At 39.6% G+C, this 16,898-nt stretch overlaps 1 protein-coding gene across 1 annotated transcript in view; it reads right to left on the reverse strand.

Moving 5' to 3' along the window:
* Nucleotides 1-16,898, reverse strand: part of LOC102051231 (contactin-3) — a 107,516-nt gene that overhangs the window by 75,230 nt on the left and 15,388 nt on the right. Inside the window, 1 exon segment of the mRNA XM_055709476.1 lies at nucleotides 5,559-5,693. Within this exon segment, the coding sequence (XP_055565451.1) occupies nucleotides 5,559-5,613 (55 nt within the window). The 5' untranslated portion in view covers nucleotides 5,614-5,693.

A 16,898-nucleotide genomic window follows, 5' to 3' on the forward strand; every position in this document is an offset into this window, starting at 1 on the left:
CCTTTACACACACCCAAGTCACCCACGACGTCAAAAAAACAGCATTCCATGCCTGGAGAGCCAGGCTTTTCCTCTGAAACAGGTACTTGTGCTTTCCTCGTGGCACAATTTAATAGCAACAATAAATCAGTAAGAACATGGAAGGTTTGTTATCATGCTTTTTGGAAAAAACTAAGAAAGGGAAGAATCACAATTTCCAATTCTGTAAGTCTCCTAAACTTAATAAAGAGGAGAGCTGTGGATCTGATACATGACATTCCTGAGCCCAAGGGTTTAACAGGGCTTTTTCCCTTATTAGACTGAGAAGAAAAACAAAATGTAAAAATGAAAACAATGTAACATCTGAACTGACATACAATAAATGCATACATCATCATCTAGTTTTTAACTCAAATGGACCATTAAATAAGGAATTTAGAAAGACACACACACACACCCTGATGGGAAATTTCAGTGTAAAAGGACAGAACAGGAACGAGGCTTCAACATACAAATAGTTTCTGCATGTTAAGATAGATTTTTGGCTGGTTTGGGGTTTTGTTTGTTTCTTGGGGTTTCTTTGTTTCTGTTTTGCCAAGACCTGTAATGGCTAGAAGATGAAGTTTAATGGTAACTCTTTGTTTTGGCCTATTTGGATAAAGTGCAATCAAGACAGCATTAGGATATACTATTTGTGGTGCCAAGTTAGAAGTTTAGCCAAGAAAGTTAGCCCTCGTGCTGGACACGCTGTTTGAAACGTGCCCTTTCATCTCCTGAAGAACAAAAGTTTTATGCATTTACACACACAGTTCTCCTTGTTTCACTTCTTTGAACCTTCTCTTGATTCACAGAAGATTCTTCTTTTCCCCTCGAACATCCTTCGGAATTTGTTCTTCCTTTTAATTCTCAGGGAAACTTTTAAAAGATACTTTTCCAGGGAGAACAGAACATTCCATTTTAGCAGTATAAAACTGCCCAAAACAATAGAAAATTATGAGAAAGCTGAAAAAACAATGCCTGTGCTGGCACAGGTGCTGCTGTGAAAGGCTGGGTGAGAAAATGTACAGCTCTTGTGCCAGCTGGGGCCGATGGAGGAGCTTACTCCTCCTCTCCGGTTGAGCAGTGCAATAAACTGCAGGAAAACAAAGCCAAAATTAGCAAGAGCGGCAAGAAAAGCCAGCTGTCATGCAAACTGCAGAGAAGCAGTTTACACACTTATGCAATAGATGTTGACCTTAATTACCTTAGATGATCACCATATTCACCAGCCACTGCAATAGCAGAGCAGCGCACACCCTCCCCCATGCTAGAAATGGGGGAGCTGCTGGCCAGCTCCCCACCACGGGAAGGGACATCAGCTGGGTCCACCCAGGAAGGGTGAAGTCTATACAAGAGTCTAGAAGTTGTAACACACCTGGAATCAATCTGTGACTTCACCACAGACCACAGTTTAGTTTTGCACTTTAACTATTCATGCTGTTTTGCATATCTTATTCATTTTTATCTTTGAAGTTGTTCTTCAGAGTAATTTAAACATAATACTACTAAAGCATGTGTTCTGAAATTCCCTTCCTAACAAGGTAGCAGTTTTGAAACTCCATATATATTTAATGTTAAGTAATCACCTTTTTGCTCCCCAAGGTAAACAGACAAAAAACATGCAGGATCATTAGTCGTACAGATATAAGCATACATCAATAAACAAAACCCCAAGGGTTTTGTTTGGGCTGGTGTTTTGTTTTTGTTTTTTTTTCCACTAGATACTCTCACATCCCCACTTTGATGAACTACGAAGATTCACATCGGATAAACGAAAAGCAATTCAATTTAGGACACTGCAATAAGGGAACTAGTTCGAAATACATTATCTGCAAGGACAGAGAATGTCAAGGTTTATAAGCCAACATCAGCATCTCCATCTCTGTAGCTATGATGTTATTTTGTAACACTGAACTGCAGACAGGTCTTAAAAGAACTGTCTCTTTGCTTACGAGCAGAGATTAGGAAAAATTGTTTTCTATAAAGAGTCAGAATACCTGCTAATCTATCTTAATGACACGTTAGAAGTCATTTTCTCAAAACTGTTAAACAACTTGTTTTACATTTACAGTGTGCTCTTACCAAAATCCATCTTGAAATAAATTCGACTGCAGAATTCCCAAGTGGATTTTTAGAAGCTTGTTGTTCCAAAGGTCCACTAACACTACTAAGCACTTGAAACAAACAAGGAACATTCACATATAGCACATGCCCAGCCCCCAAAGAGCAGAAGATCTATATGTCAGGATTGAGACCTTTTGGCAAGTTCTGAGTGAGATGGGTTAAGCAGCTGGAAATGTTCAGGCTGTTCAGCAAATTACATGTAGCTCAGACTTGTCTCTGCAAGTGCTGACTGTAACTCCAAGCAACACTATCAGTGATGGCAATATATATAACCCTGACTCAACATTTTATATCAATTATGGGTGCTCAAGCCTTCCAAGCAGCCCTGTCCCATCAACACATCTGGCTTTTGACAATACGAAAAACATCTTTTTGCTTGACTTCCTGCTGGTCCTCCAATCTACCAACTCCCCACGGCTACTAAGCTGACATTTGGGAAGTACACTAATTGAAGGGAGATGACCTGAAATAGATGCAAAGAAAGGCTAGCAGGAGGAACGCTGAAAAGGGGACAAGAATTACACAAGACCAGAATCACTTGTACCTCAAAGTATTAGCAACATTTTCTTTAGTACTGCAATGGTGATTGGAAATTCAATGTTCAACTAGTAGAGTAGCTACCTAAATAACAAGCATTTCTATTAGCAAATTCAATGATTGTCAATGCCAACTTTGCTGCTGAAAATGCTGCGCTTTGAGAGTTGTGACTTGGTGAATTTGCACCTAACGTTACCCCTTCCATACCATGTCTCTTTCTACCGCTACATTTGCGTAGAACCACACATTTATGACTATGTTGTTTGTTTGTTTTTCCAGGAAGTCAGTTGCTACACTTGGTGTTAAAACAGTTTAACATAGGAAACCTCTCAATTCATCCTAGATCCTTCAGGTGACCTTCTTCAGAGGCAGCAAAAACAAAACTTGCTTTCATCTCAGTTACTTTTAAATACGACCCAAAAGAACCAAGATGACATGAAATAAAAACCTAAGAAAGATTAAAGGATAAAAACAGTCCTTCAACAGATGGGTGAAAAATCTTTCATCCTTGTAGGAGGTTATGTACTTCTCCACACAAACCACTACAAAGGTCAAAGTGATCTGAGCAAAGCTTTAAGGGTGTCACACAAATAGTTCTGCAGACGTTGTCGCTCACACTCTCTAACCAGTGGTGTTTACAGATTTTTCATATTACTGCCCATAACACATCAGCAGCGCCTGGGAGCCAAGGGGAACCCCGTGCTATTTAAGAGTTCGCCTACCCTCCTGGGTCTGGATGTTTCCTCCTGCATTATCTCAAATATTTTTTTTTTCCATTTAAAAGAAAGAGCATATTTCAATTCAATACATCAAGCCGGAAGATTTGCATGCTTTGTAATTTAAAAAGATACAACTTCAATAAGGGTACAGTGATTGTCATTTTTCAAAAGAAAGTTTTACTGTATGTTATCTATGAATGAAATACTAGGGGTTTTTTAGCCTTCCCCTCTTAGACTACCTGTATCTTAGATGTTTGTTATGATTCAAAGGATAACTATGAAATTGTACAAATGTAACTAAAAAAATACAGCAAGATTAAGTTCTTAGTCCTTATCTTCCTTACCTTTTATCAACCAAAAAACCTACAGAAAGAAATTTAGCAGATGAAAAACTAAGCCTTTTTTTAGCATCAATACTGATCTAACAATCATGAACATAACATAATCATTAATTCTACTACAAATCACACACACAGTGCCTATCACCAATAGAAGTGATTTCCTGCATGAAAGTTATTCATACTTTTTAGCTAAGTATTGCAACATAAATATGACAACAATATCCAAGCGATCAAAACCAGCAAGACTACACTTTGAAAAAAAGTCTTTAGGAAGCTAATGATTTTTAGTCCCTGGATTTTGGATGGACCCAGCAGCAAGACAGTATTTACTCAAAAGTCGTACTAAAAAGGTAGCTTTGCTCCCAGCAGTTTGCAGTTTAAACAAGAGAAAAGCAACTCCCCTCACTTCAACCAGTAATTCTGTGCAAGTCCTGTGTGACTGCTGCAGTGTAAGAAATGCCCAAGACCCCTTTCAGCCAGAAACCTGTAAAGTACTCCTGCAGGAAAAATAATTTATATTTTTAAGTTTCTTGGGATCTTCTTTTTCACTAGAAAAACATTTGGATCTGATAGAGGCAATATGAGGACCTTTCACTATACAGATAATAAGGCTTCCCTTTATTTGAAGTTTTTGATTAAGCCAAAAACAAATCCTGGCCTTCTGAGCCTCTGTAGAAAGCTAAATCCATATACCTTACTCATTTATGTTTCTGTGCACCTCACGCGGCAATTCAATCCTCCTGAGGGCAGCCAGAACATAACAACAGGTTACAGGAGCAAGAGGGATGAGAGAAGAGGCTGCAGTATCCGTAAGTAATCACAGCTGGGTGACTGCACAGGCCAACCACAGCATCTGCTATCTATCTCTGCATTAGAGTTCTTGTAAAGAAAACACATCTATTTGCAATAGACCCAGGCTATAAACCATTTCATTTACATGTTTCAATTAAAGTACATGCACATGTACTATCCTCCTCCCCGAAGTAGCATGGACTGTTCTGAAGAGGATGCGTGTAGGTAATATGGGCTCCATCAGCTACGCCTGCCCTTTGCAACCCTGGCAACACCAACACGCACCAAAATTGCCAAGAGTCCAACCCCTGAGAACAGAACAGGAGCCTCGCCTTGCCTCTCCCCCTCACACGCATCTTGGTATTACTAGGGATGCTCAACCAGAACGCATGCTGAATGAGGAGATCGACAAGGGAAGCAAGGGACTTCTGCTGCTGCTATGAGCATTGACCTCGATAGAGAAAAACAATTCAGAAGCGCTAACGTGGCAGGAGAGAGACGACCTGAAAAGCAGTAAAAGTTCCAAACACTGAGAATTGTCTGGCATAGCAGGAAAAGCAAAGCTCCAAACTGCTGAACTAGTGCAGCAATAACATATCACTAGTCCTCATGAATAAACCCATTTTAAAGTAAACAAAGTTTTGACAAAGGCTGTAGCAACCATCCCCAGTTACAGCAAGAATTTAAAGTTACCAATTAAATAAAACCACGTATAGTAGCTATTCAATCGGCATACCTACAAAGCATGCATTACTAATAACTAACAATCTTTAATGCATTCAAGTATCTTCTCCTGGCTTTGAAAACATATTCCTATGTAATAACTTTGGAGAAAAAAGTTATTTTAATTCATTCATTGTTAATATTTTGTATTATTTAATCTATTACATGTTTGGGTTTTAAACTCTATGTGACAGTCACATTTCAAAGCCTTCCTGTTCTATTCCTCAAGCACAGTTCAAATCTGGGATCTTGAGATTTATACATAGCTCTAAACTGGAAGTTAGAGATGATTGTATTTTGTTACCTCCAAGACAGCCAACAAGTGAGACCAGGAACAACTGTTTCCAGAGCAGCAGCATCTTCAGTCACCTAAATTCAGTAATTCTCGTTCAGTCCCAGATGAACTGAATGTTCAGTCTTTCCAGCAGCCAGGTTTAACCTGTTAAAAAGAACAAACATAAAACTGAATCCCTCTACGATCCCTAAGAACTGACTTCCTCGTTAATTAAAAAGTTGACAGATCCTCCAACGTTCCTCTTTTTTCCTATGACCTTCAACAGGAGGGTATATACATGCATCACATTTAGGTACATGTATGAGGTGTTGGAAGTTACATACTCCAGTAGGAGCAGAGCTGATGGGTAAACTGATTTTGTATGTAGTTCCTACTTCCCACCAATCTCCAGCATTCATTTCTTTGTAAGATACAGTACTTCTAAAGAAAGGGAGTACACGAGGTGTAATCATACAGAAAGCAGAGAAGCTTAATGCATTTGTTACAAGACAGCTCACATTGCACTTGCCTTGCAACCATGCTAGCAACAATATGAACATGTGCAAAACCCGATTTAATTAAAGCCATGTCTAATCTATTCTTTTTTTTCCCCATTCTGAATTTGTACTTGGTATGTGTAACAGCACTGTAGAAGCCTGATGATGCAGAAAAACGGAAAAATCATCCCATAAGCTTGTCACACTCAGCATCAGGTGTAATGACACCCATAGTACAACTTACTTACTGGCTTCCATTTCTACCTCTGTCACTGGCTAGGCGATAAAGAGTTTGTCAAGCCCTACTAGCCCGAGTATAACATTTTACTTCCCAGCCCCCACGCCCAAATAAAGCTTTACAGTACATTTTCTCAAGTTGCATGACAACTGTGGCCTTTATATTTTGTGTGTGTCACTTCCACAGCATCCTCTTTCTTCAGAGGCAGAGCAGCTGGGTAAAATTTGAGGTTCTGCACACACAGACCAGACCAAACCGTTCCTTCTAAAGTACTCCACAGACAAATGCACAGAAATATTAAGGTCCAGAAAGCAGGCATGAATTCTGAAGACCCGAATTTGTGACATTTGAACTTGATTTTTCCATGTGAACTGTTATTTCACAAGACAGTTAAAAGATTTCAGTACTTCTGTAAACTGAGTGTCTGAATTTCAGGCTAAGCATCCCAGAAAGACAGATCATACAGTGTCCCCTCTGATACATCCCCACCCCACTATCCACTAGGAGAATTTAATCTCCTCAAAAAACCCACTGAGGTTGCACAGCCCTTTGCCACAAGAAGCCTATCTTTTCTCATCTTACGATCCCTGGCTCACGCAGGGTACGCTATCAGCTTCCGCAGCAAGGCACACTGCGCCAACAGCAGCACCCTCTCCTCCATTCTGTTAGAGGTATTGCTTTCTGACTTTTCCCATGCGTTTCTAAACCAGAAAACAAACAAAACCAAAACTTCAGATTTCTCTCAAGTAACAGGTATCGATCTCTCAGCAGGCACCTGCTGCCAGCAAAGCTGGTGCAAGAGGAAAGCTTACTGTAGGGGTACAGCAACTCCCAAGTACCTAAAAGATGACAAGGCAGGGGAGAATATTCCCCAAACAGTTTGAGAAACCATACCCAGTTCTCATAGACTTAAGATCTGAAGTTTATCACATGCAAGTAAAACGTTACTGGTTTCCAAAAGGAGTCTTGTTAAGTACAATAAATTCTGGTAAGTTTGTGTGTTAAAAAAAGCAAACAAAAGTACAACAGTACTTTGGCAACATAATATTTCTTCCCTTCCAGAAGCCAGAAAGCCGGACATCAGACACACATACTGAGGACATCACATAAGGGAAAAAAAACATTTTCTGTCCAACCTGCAGTTCAGAACTTAAAACAAACAAACCCTCAAAACATACAAACAAACCCAACCTAAACAGAAAAGAAAAAATACTTTTTGTTGAAACTGCAAACCTGGGCTTGGTCATCCCCGACCCTGTGATTCCAAGGGCCATCTGCAAAGCCTTTCTCTAAGGGAGGTTATCCCTGGGCAGGACAACCAAAGACCTGGCCAGCACACAGCCCCGGCCGCGCTGCTCCCACTGCCAGCTGAAGCCACGGCTGTGCCAGCACCACACCATCCAGGCATGGCAGCATCTCAGGACACCCCCAGGTTTGGGCTGCAGCGCCAAATCCTACTTGAGCATCACCAGCCTAGCCCATGGAAAATAGCTATTTCATAGCTCCAGTGTCTGCCCTGAGCAGTGAGGGTAGCCAGACGGGGAGGAGACAGAGTAGGAATACTAAAGTATATCTCTATGTCAGCTTTCTTGCAGTCTTACAAGGAAAGGAAAAAAAGAAAAAAAAAAAAACAACCACCCAAGCCCTGAGGGTAGCCAGACGGGGAGGAGACAGAGTAGGAATACTAAAGTATATCTCTATGTCAGCTTTCTTGCAGTCTTACAAGGAAAGGAAAAAAAGAAAAAAAAAAAAACAACCACCCAAGCCCCGATGGAAAAGCTAAATTAATTTGATTTTGTTCTTCAAGTTTTCTGGGCAAAGCAGAACATGACAGCTCCATTTCAGGCCAGAAAAAAAGTGCTTTGAAGCTAAATAAATTGAGAAGTCTTATATGTGGGAATATAATCATAAAAATACGTCCCAACCACTGCCTGTGTTATATTTTAATGAATTTTAATATCTAAAGTAAAGAATGGTAGTTACCAGCTGGCTAACCTCGTAAGATTTTAATTACTTTAAACGCTTCATTTTCTCTCTGTTCTGCCATATATTGCTAATCTAGGACCTATTGCTGAATATCCCAAATTTCATTTTTAAAACACGACACTTAACGTTCACATTTATAGCTTTAAACCAGATAAACACTGCCTTATGCTCAATAACGTCAGTTCTTTACAAAGGAAGATGTGAGTTCATATGCACACCCATTTAACACCAAGCAGACACCAAAGTATAACAATTCTTGAAGTTTCTCCCCAGTTCATTCTTGAGCTACAACCTTCCTATTAAAGAAGGGAAGCTAAAAAGGAGGTTTCCTCTGCCAACGCCATCCCAGTGTGCCACCAACAGGCACACGAAGGGCTGCTAAACACGAGACCCACCACACGCTCCCTTGCCTTCTCCCTTCGGCACCTCTGACAAGTTGGACGATGGTACTAGGCTGTTAATAGACGCTCAGTGAATATTTGGCACCGGAATATGCTTGTTGCTTGAAACTGATTAAAAAAAAAAAGTACGAGTACCACTACAGCTCACCTTTACCCTTTAGAGGAAAAAAAAGGTTTTTAATCAATCTAAAAATTAGATCCCCATCAGAGGTAACAGATAAGTGTCTATTATATTAGAAAGGCTGCAGTGAGTTACTTTTCATTTCACACTTACTCCAATCATCTAGCAGACTGAAATAATCTGTAAAGCTATTCACTGCCAATGCAGGGATTCAAAAATCAGATGACCATGTTGCATCTCTGTCACCTTCAAAGCTCCTGGATAACCCTGGCTGTTTTTCAGATCAGCCACATTCAGAAAGAAGCAAGGAAGAGTACGCAGAGAAGGTCTCAGCTCCTTGCCATTTCATTGTAATGTTTGAAATATGTCACAACTTACAAACTGAGAGTAATGCAGTATTAAAAGCAAAGAATAATTTTACCTCCCCTCGTTTTGCAGAAGCAAAGGGGCAAATCCACAACATCATTGCGGTGCTTTTGGAAATAAATGGACTTAAATTACCTCCACAGAAATTGAGCACTTTGTATGTAAAGGCCAGAAAGAATAACAAGAAGCAGCACCTGCTGTGGTGGGAAAAGATGGTAAAGAAACAAAGAGTAATACCCACAGAATATTTAAAAGGAAATATATATTTTTTTTTTAATTAGAATGCTTCCTAGTACTTGACAGTGCTCTTGTTTCAGGAGAAGCCAGAGATATTTCAGAACAGTAAGAAAGCAAACCTGTGAAGTGGTACAAACACACCAGGAAAAAAACAATGGATTTAATTTATTTATTATACATTTCTTTGACTTTCAGAGATAACCAAATTCTCATGAGTTCCCCTGAGAAGTCTGTTGAAGACAGCCAAGGGACAGTGAGAATAAAACAACACCAGCCAAACAAGTTACACAGGATGAAAGCACATACAAAAAAAATTCAACTTGATTTTTCTTCCTTCAAAATTTGCTTTCCAAAATCTATGTACTTTCAAATCATATAACATAGCAAGTGATGGACATGAATATCTGAAAGAAACAGAAAGTTTGGGAAAGGTTCAAAAGTCAGTAATTTTATTCAGTGACCTTAATTTTTACTACCCAGAGCCAAGTGTAAAAAGCAAAAATTCCACCTTTGGGGAACTACTATTTCTATATATAGAAATGGAACTTGTCAGATCTGGCTGACAAGTTCAACTTTTGAATCTGAGCTAGAGGAATTCATAGTGTCACTGAGCCTAAGCTAATCAGAAAGTCCTGGAACTTTGGAGAGCTACAGAGACCTAGAACTTATTTTTCTGTATTGATCACAAACCACAAAACAGAAAATTGATGTACTGACACTAGAGGTCAGCATATCTTTGCAAAGGAAAAGAAATACCAGAATCTCATCTTGATAAATTACAAGATCTACACTTTAGTTAATGATAAAGTCATCTCCACAGGGCATCATAAAAAGAAGATGCACTGATGAGCATGGAATGCCCCTCAGCAGCTTCAAGTAGCCCAGTTTTTTTGTTTTGGTTTGTTTGTGTGGTTTTTTTGTTTTGTTTTTTTGTTGTTGTTGGGGGGTGGGCGTGGAATATCCATTTGTCATTTCCTTCAAAACAAAGTTACTAGCTGTGAAAAACTACCCAATATGCTTTGTTTCAGTAAGGAATACTGACATAGTGGGCTGAATCAAGCCACTGCCTCTTACAATATTTTCACTTCATATAGCAACTACACACTCACTCTGCCATGCTCATAAAAAACCCCAAAACAAACAATTCAGTTGAAAAATGCCACAATCATAGGCTTTTGAAAATCCAAAAGAAACACAACAAACCCACTTCAGAAGTGCTACTTTCGCACAAGATATTCTTTCTCCAACATCAGCTCATCTCCAGACTTTGGTCCAATACCAAGACAGCCCAGTTCACCTGGATCTGTCTCTGTTGAGATGACTCCAACTCAAAAGTGCTAAAGGTATATGGAAATATCAAGTCAAGGGCAGACTTATCCTTTGCCAGATTTGACCACCATGTGTTTTTGGGGTTTTTTTTGGTTTTTCTGTTGTGTGTGTGGGTTTTTTGTTGTTTTTTTTTTTTAATCCAACATATATATTTGTTCCATTGACACAAACATAGTGCCAGCTCAACATGAGAGCTCAGAATAGATTTTGTCACTTGAAGGAAATTAATAATTGAACTCTGACATCATCCAAACAAACAAACCTAGACAGTAAGGTATTTGAGCAATTTAATACTAGAGATTGGAAAGGCTCTGAAAAAAAAAAAACAAAACCTCAGGAAATATTACAGAGCCAGCACTAGAAGCACACTTCTGAAAGAAATGCAAATGCATCTAACACACCTGAAGACTGTAAATAAATAAGAATTGACCAGTTAAAGAAGTATGACAAAGAACAGAGGCAAAAACCCACGAGGCAATACTGTGGATTGTTCCAAAGAAAAGTTTAAAATGTTGCTCTAAGGAAAATTGTGGTTGCTCTGACTCCTTTGGGGTCTCATTAGATCTTTGTTCCACAGCTGCATGGTAGCACCGCTCATTAGGAAGCAGCCTTTGCAGGTAGTAGTTGTGAGGCTGCCTGTGGCTCTTCCTCAGCCCCCCCATCTCTACAGGGGTAGCAACAGCAGACAAATCACCCTGATGAAGTTGAACTGTGAGCGCAAAAAGGAGGAAGAAAGTTTTAGAGAAACTTCATTAACCAGCACTAAGTAGGATTAAAGTCATCTCTTGTGTGTCCTTAGCAGAGGCTTAGTTAAAAGCATCATTTGAAACAAAATTAATTTCTAAAAGCTTAAAATAGAAGAACCAGCAACTGCTCTGTGGAGAGTTTTATTACAAATTCTCTTGTCTCACTGCATTTTATTGACTCTTTCAGCTTCGATTCCCTGCCCATCCATCCCTTGCGCTTGACCTAAATCTCCCCAGCACACAGACCACACGACTGGTTCTGGTTTACAGAGCATCTTCCCTAGCCCTACACTTATTTCAGTCCCCCCTTTTCTCACTGGAACAAAAAGCATCTGTAGTAATTGAATGGCCACTCTCCTTGTGTACTAATCTTTCCACGAACAGTGTCGCAAAGCATCTCTCCTTTGTATCTCTTACTCATCACCATGTTAAGACCCTCTCTGAACATAAAACCGACAGAGTTTCTGAACTTGGTACCCTGAAGTTCTTCTATTTAAGAGCTGTAACTACTAAAGAAAGCTTTAACTCCTTTAACTCTGCCGAGCCTCTTCCCACGGAGAGTCATTCCACATCAACAAAAGCAGTGAAGTCACAAGACAAAAAAAATTAAGGAATTACATTTAAAGTCCTCCAAAATCCTGCTTATTTTTAAGACCACCGCTTTCCCCAACTCTGTGTATCAACAACTTGAGAGCCTCTTTATATCTAGCCAGAGGTCCTCACTTTGCACTACCCGCAGAGACAGCCCGCATCCCATGGATGTCTCAAAGCTGATTGAACACTCCACAAAGGAACCAGCTTCACATTTTTCCCCAAGTTCACAGGGGAATGTTTATCGGAATCTCTTTTAACTTCTTCAATTTAAGCAATTACATGATACGATTTAACATTAGTAAGTCTTAAGCAACAGCAACTCCAGACCCCACGTACATGGAAGACCCATTCTGAAGGTAGTGAATCAAGTTTGATATGTTTACTGTCATTTAAAGCTAAATTATGCCTGGGTTTGATGTTGGTACAGTGAAGGTGTTACACTGATGAGTAATTAACCTACTCTAATTCAAAACATAGATATTGAAACAGAATTATATGCCTTTTTCCACATTACTTCATGAAACATCCACACACTGGTAAATAGACAAAGTCCACGAGACAAAGCAGATTCACACAAAAGTTCACTCTTCAGACCTTAAAACTTAACTTCATCCTATTTGCTTTTCCTGTCCAACCAGGTCCCAGCTTGCAATTAACCAGTTGATGAGAAATAAAGAACAAAAAAGATACTTTGTGTTTTCTTTCCATAATATTTTGAAGAGTTTTAGTTACACAAGCTGATAGTATTAGAAAACCAAACAAACAAGATCTCTACTCACAGGAGAAACAAACTTAAGACACCTGTTAGACAAAACACCTGCTATAACAATAGTAACTGCACAGGCATCAGCCAAGACATTTTATTTCAAATAGCAAGAGCATAGCCGCGATGCAGGTCCTGGCTGCCGAAGGATGACTCTCAAGCCCCAAGCAGCAGTTTTTTAGGTTTGCCATGATGTTCATCTGCATACAGACTTGGCGTGCCCCAGAAACCACCAAGCGCCCTTCCAGTCTTCAAGTAAATTCTCATCTTTGGTTCCAAAATTGTACTTTAAAATTATTCAGAAGGAAAAGGAGTTTTTACAGTGTACCAAAGCTTTCAGGCTGGAACTCACTGGTAAAAATTCTTTACTTACAGCGATCGGAATACTGTCTATTTATCACAAAGAAAGGTTTTAAATTCCTACAAGTGTCATTGAAATTTAAAAATATATATTAGTAATCACCAGTCATCACCAAAAGCTAGTTTCTGCTATTTTAAATACCCCTATTACCGTTACACAGATGCGTTTCTCTATACTTCAGCAGATTATTAAATGCCTTCCCAAAACATGCTACACAGCATCAGTGCAGCAGCCTCTTGCATTTCAACACCCTACGGTTAACGTACCATAATGTTAAAATTGCAATGCACCCTTGATGACACAACCTGTGCTCTGTCCCTGAAGACCTCCTTTCTTGGAATAGTATTTCAAACCAACAATGAACTTCAAAATTTATTTTTCTTTCCCTCCAGAAGAGTGACCTGTCACAAATAAAGCATTTCCTCTCTTATTTTCAGGCCCCTATTCCTGTAATTTGTACACCTGAGGCCTTCCCCCTCTAACTTACCCGTTTCACACACTCTTCTCATAACACACGGGCCATCACCTTCAACCAGATGTTCCAAGAAAGGTACTTGCTGAGGTCACAAATTCTTTGAACACAGATGACAAGATGTCACAGATCACTTCAAAACAATCTAAGCCTCTAGAAATATGATAAATAAATCAAAGCTATTTAAAAAAAAAAAAAGGTCAAATAGGTAGTTGGACATGCCATGCCCTGTGTAGCTGCAGCGGGGGGGGGGACGACCTGACTACCTGATTTCTATTTCCATAACTCTGATGACTGCAATGTCTGCATTTGCATTATCAGCTCTCCAGGGCTGCCAGAGAACTTGCTGACCAGTAGCACGGCAAGCCTTTGGATGGCAGGAGATGTTGCTGATGAGCCAATACTTAGTCTCTGAAAATAAGACTGACCTTTGGCAGTTGGAATTGCTTTTATTAGCCATTCCTCATTCCCACGTAATGGGCCTTTGTATTAACAGAGAGAGAGTGGTCTCTGGTGAGGTACCAATAATACAGTATTTCTGTCAAAACAACTCCGGTTCCACCTCCTACAAATCATAACTTCAAAAGGTTCTTTTATCCTGCATGGTTGCTCAAATATAACTCATTACTTTCCATTGCATACATATTTCACTTTGATACTCCTTGGCCAGAACAAAGTCAGTCTGTAGATCTCACCTTGTCCCAGCTGATATTAACACCCACCTCCCACAGGGCATGGCCTCACCCAGCTGGGGAGCCCCACACGTGCTGACCCAGCTCTGAGGGTCACCTACAGCAATTTGTCAGTACTTCCCTCTTCATCAAAAATTTAAAGACCACTGAATTTCCAATATTCTTATTTGCCCACAGTACTACAGTTTAGTTCAAATATATATATATATATATTTTTTTTTTAAACAGAACATGCTGCTCTCCCTTATGTTTCTCCCATTCAGAAGTAGGGAATCTACATAAAATCAAGATATAGGACAAGCAAGACCCATCCTACCCTTGAGATGGGCTTCACATCCTTGTAACTGAAATTCAGGCAGTTCCATATACATGAACTGAGGCATCAAGGGAGCTAAGAAATGCCACAGAGTAAAAACAGACTGTCTTCAAGCACTTGCAAAAAAACAAAAAATCCAACACAAACCCAAAGCATTTCCTAAACTCCCTCCCAACACAGAAAAATTAAAAGCGGCCAAACAAACAACAAAATAAAAAAACCCTAACCACAGACAGACCACTAAATGCCACCAGACAGAACAGCAATGTAGGCACTCTACTTTCAAAAAAAAAAAAAAGTTTTGACAATATATTACCCTGTCAGGACACTGCAACTCAAAAGCATACAAAACTCAACACAAATACTCTCAGCACCAGACTGCACCAAAATTTACGCCAACACACCCCAACACTGTATCCAACTAACTTTTCCAAAGAAGGGAATTAATTTACAAAGCTCCCTATAAAAATACTGCTGCTCTTAGTCCCAAATATACTCATCAAAACGTACACTCGAGCCTTTCTGTCCCTCTCACTGCAGGAGACCACACAAACTTAATATTTCTGTCCCGTTAAACTTTTCCGTAAATGGAGAATCTGAACTGCAACATATGAGAAAAATCATTCTGTCTAAAAAACAGTGGAAAAATTAAACAGTCAGTACACTTTGGTCTTGAAAAAAACTTAAAGAGATTTTGTAGGTTAAACAGTAAAACGTGTTGCTAGCTATGTATATGTATACACCATATTTACAGCTAGCTGTATATGTAAAAAAGTATGTAGCAATCTAACAGTATATATTAAACGGAAAACTGCAGGAAAATCCCTTCCTTCCTTCCAAGGGTCTCATTAATGCTCAAGCACCTACCAGAAAATTTATTCAACTGTAACATAATTTTGCCACATGTATAGCTCAATACCGAAAGAAAATCTCAGCACACGACCATCTCTTTAGTTACTTAAAGAATGACCTCTGTCTTGAATTAGCCAGGCATTTTCCAGAAAAAAAGCAGCAATACAGTTGTTTCTAATGGAAAAGCAAAAAAATTCCTAACAGAGATTTGAGGATGAGAGCCTCTAAGTGCCTGGGCTCCACCAGCACCTCTCTTGCCCTAACGCCACCGTGAGCCTTGTGGCTTCCCACAAAGTTCTGGACTCAACTTTACTTTTAAATGGAAAAAGTCTCCAAGATTTCGTATTTCAAAATCTTTAATAATACATTTTAATGCAGACTTTCCCGGCCAATTTACTCAGAGCAAGAAAGGACAGCCTTTTCCGCATTACATTTCAGAGGTCTGATGGCAAGGTTTTCTGCATTGTTTTTATTCTTAACCACTAATTCAGCTTTCTACATAACTTAGTAAGGTGACCTCACAAAGAATAATACAGAAAAAAACAAACAACTGTATGACATGACTAAGGCAGATGACTGTCCCCTCCATGGGTCCTCTGGCACATTTATACACTTAACCATAGGTGTGAACTTAATATTTTAATATTATACTAAATGTATATTTGTTTCTTCTAGACCAACATCTATGAGAGAAACCTCCTAGACCAAAACTGGCACAAACTTGATGTAAACTTGTTGGTGAGACACACTGCTCCACATGAGCAGTAATGGAAAGTTTCTCTTCTTTCCATAAGCCTCAGGCACCGGTTTCTTCCTTCTCCCTCCGAGCAGGAGCGAGCCAAGAGCAAGAGATGACCCACAGGCAAGCTGACCTGAGGACAGACCACACAGGCTCGTTTTCTGCCTCACGGCCAGATAAGCAGAGAAAAAGGCCAGCAGGTGAACACAGCAGATCCTTTGTTGCTTCTTCTTTAGCTGTTACACATCTACTCGTTTTGCCATGGTAGGCAAGGGTGAGGAGTCATATATCTCTCTCTATATATATATATGAACTGACCTTAAAAAAAAAAACCTTAAGGATTTACCGCTAGCACACATCTTTGAGTACATTACTCTCTAAACCAGTATATACACACTGGATAGATATTTTTTGAAAACACAACTCAGTGTTCAGACACAGAGGAGTTTGGCTGGGGAAGCCAACAGCACCAAGCTCCTCTGGAGAGTCTTCTGCTCCAAAGCTCTGTGCATCTTTCAAACTGCCTCCAGTGATGGAGAAGCTAAGTGTAACGCTAGGCCGTGCACAGCGCTCTACATCAAGGCAACTACTCACAAGGAGTAAACCACATCAGTCTTACACGGTTGAACAGACAAAAAAAAAAAAAAGAAAAAGGCAAAA

Source organism: Falco cherrug, chromosome 4 (genome assembly GCF_023634085.1).
Source record: "Falco cherrug isolate bFalChe1 chromosome 4, bFalChe1.pri, whole genome shotgun sequence".
NCBI classification, from domain to species: domain Eukaryota; kingdom Metazoa; phylum Chordata; class Aves; order Falconiformes; family Falconidae; genus Falco; species Falco cherrug.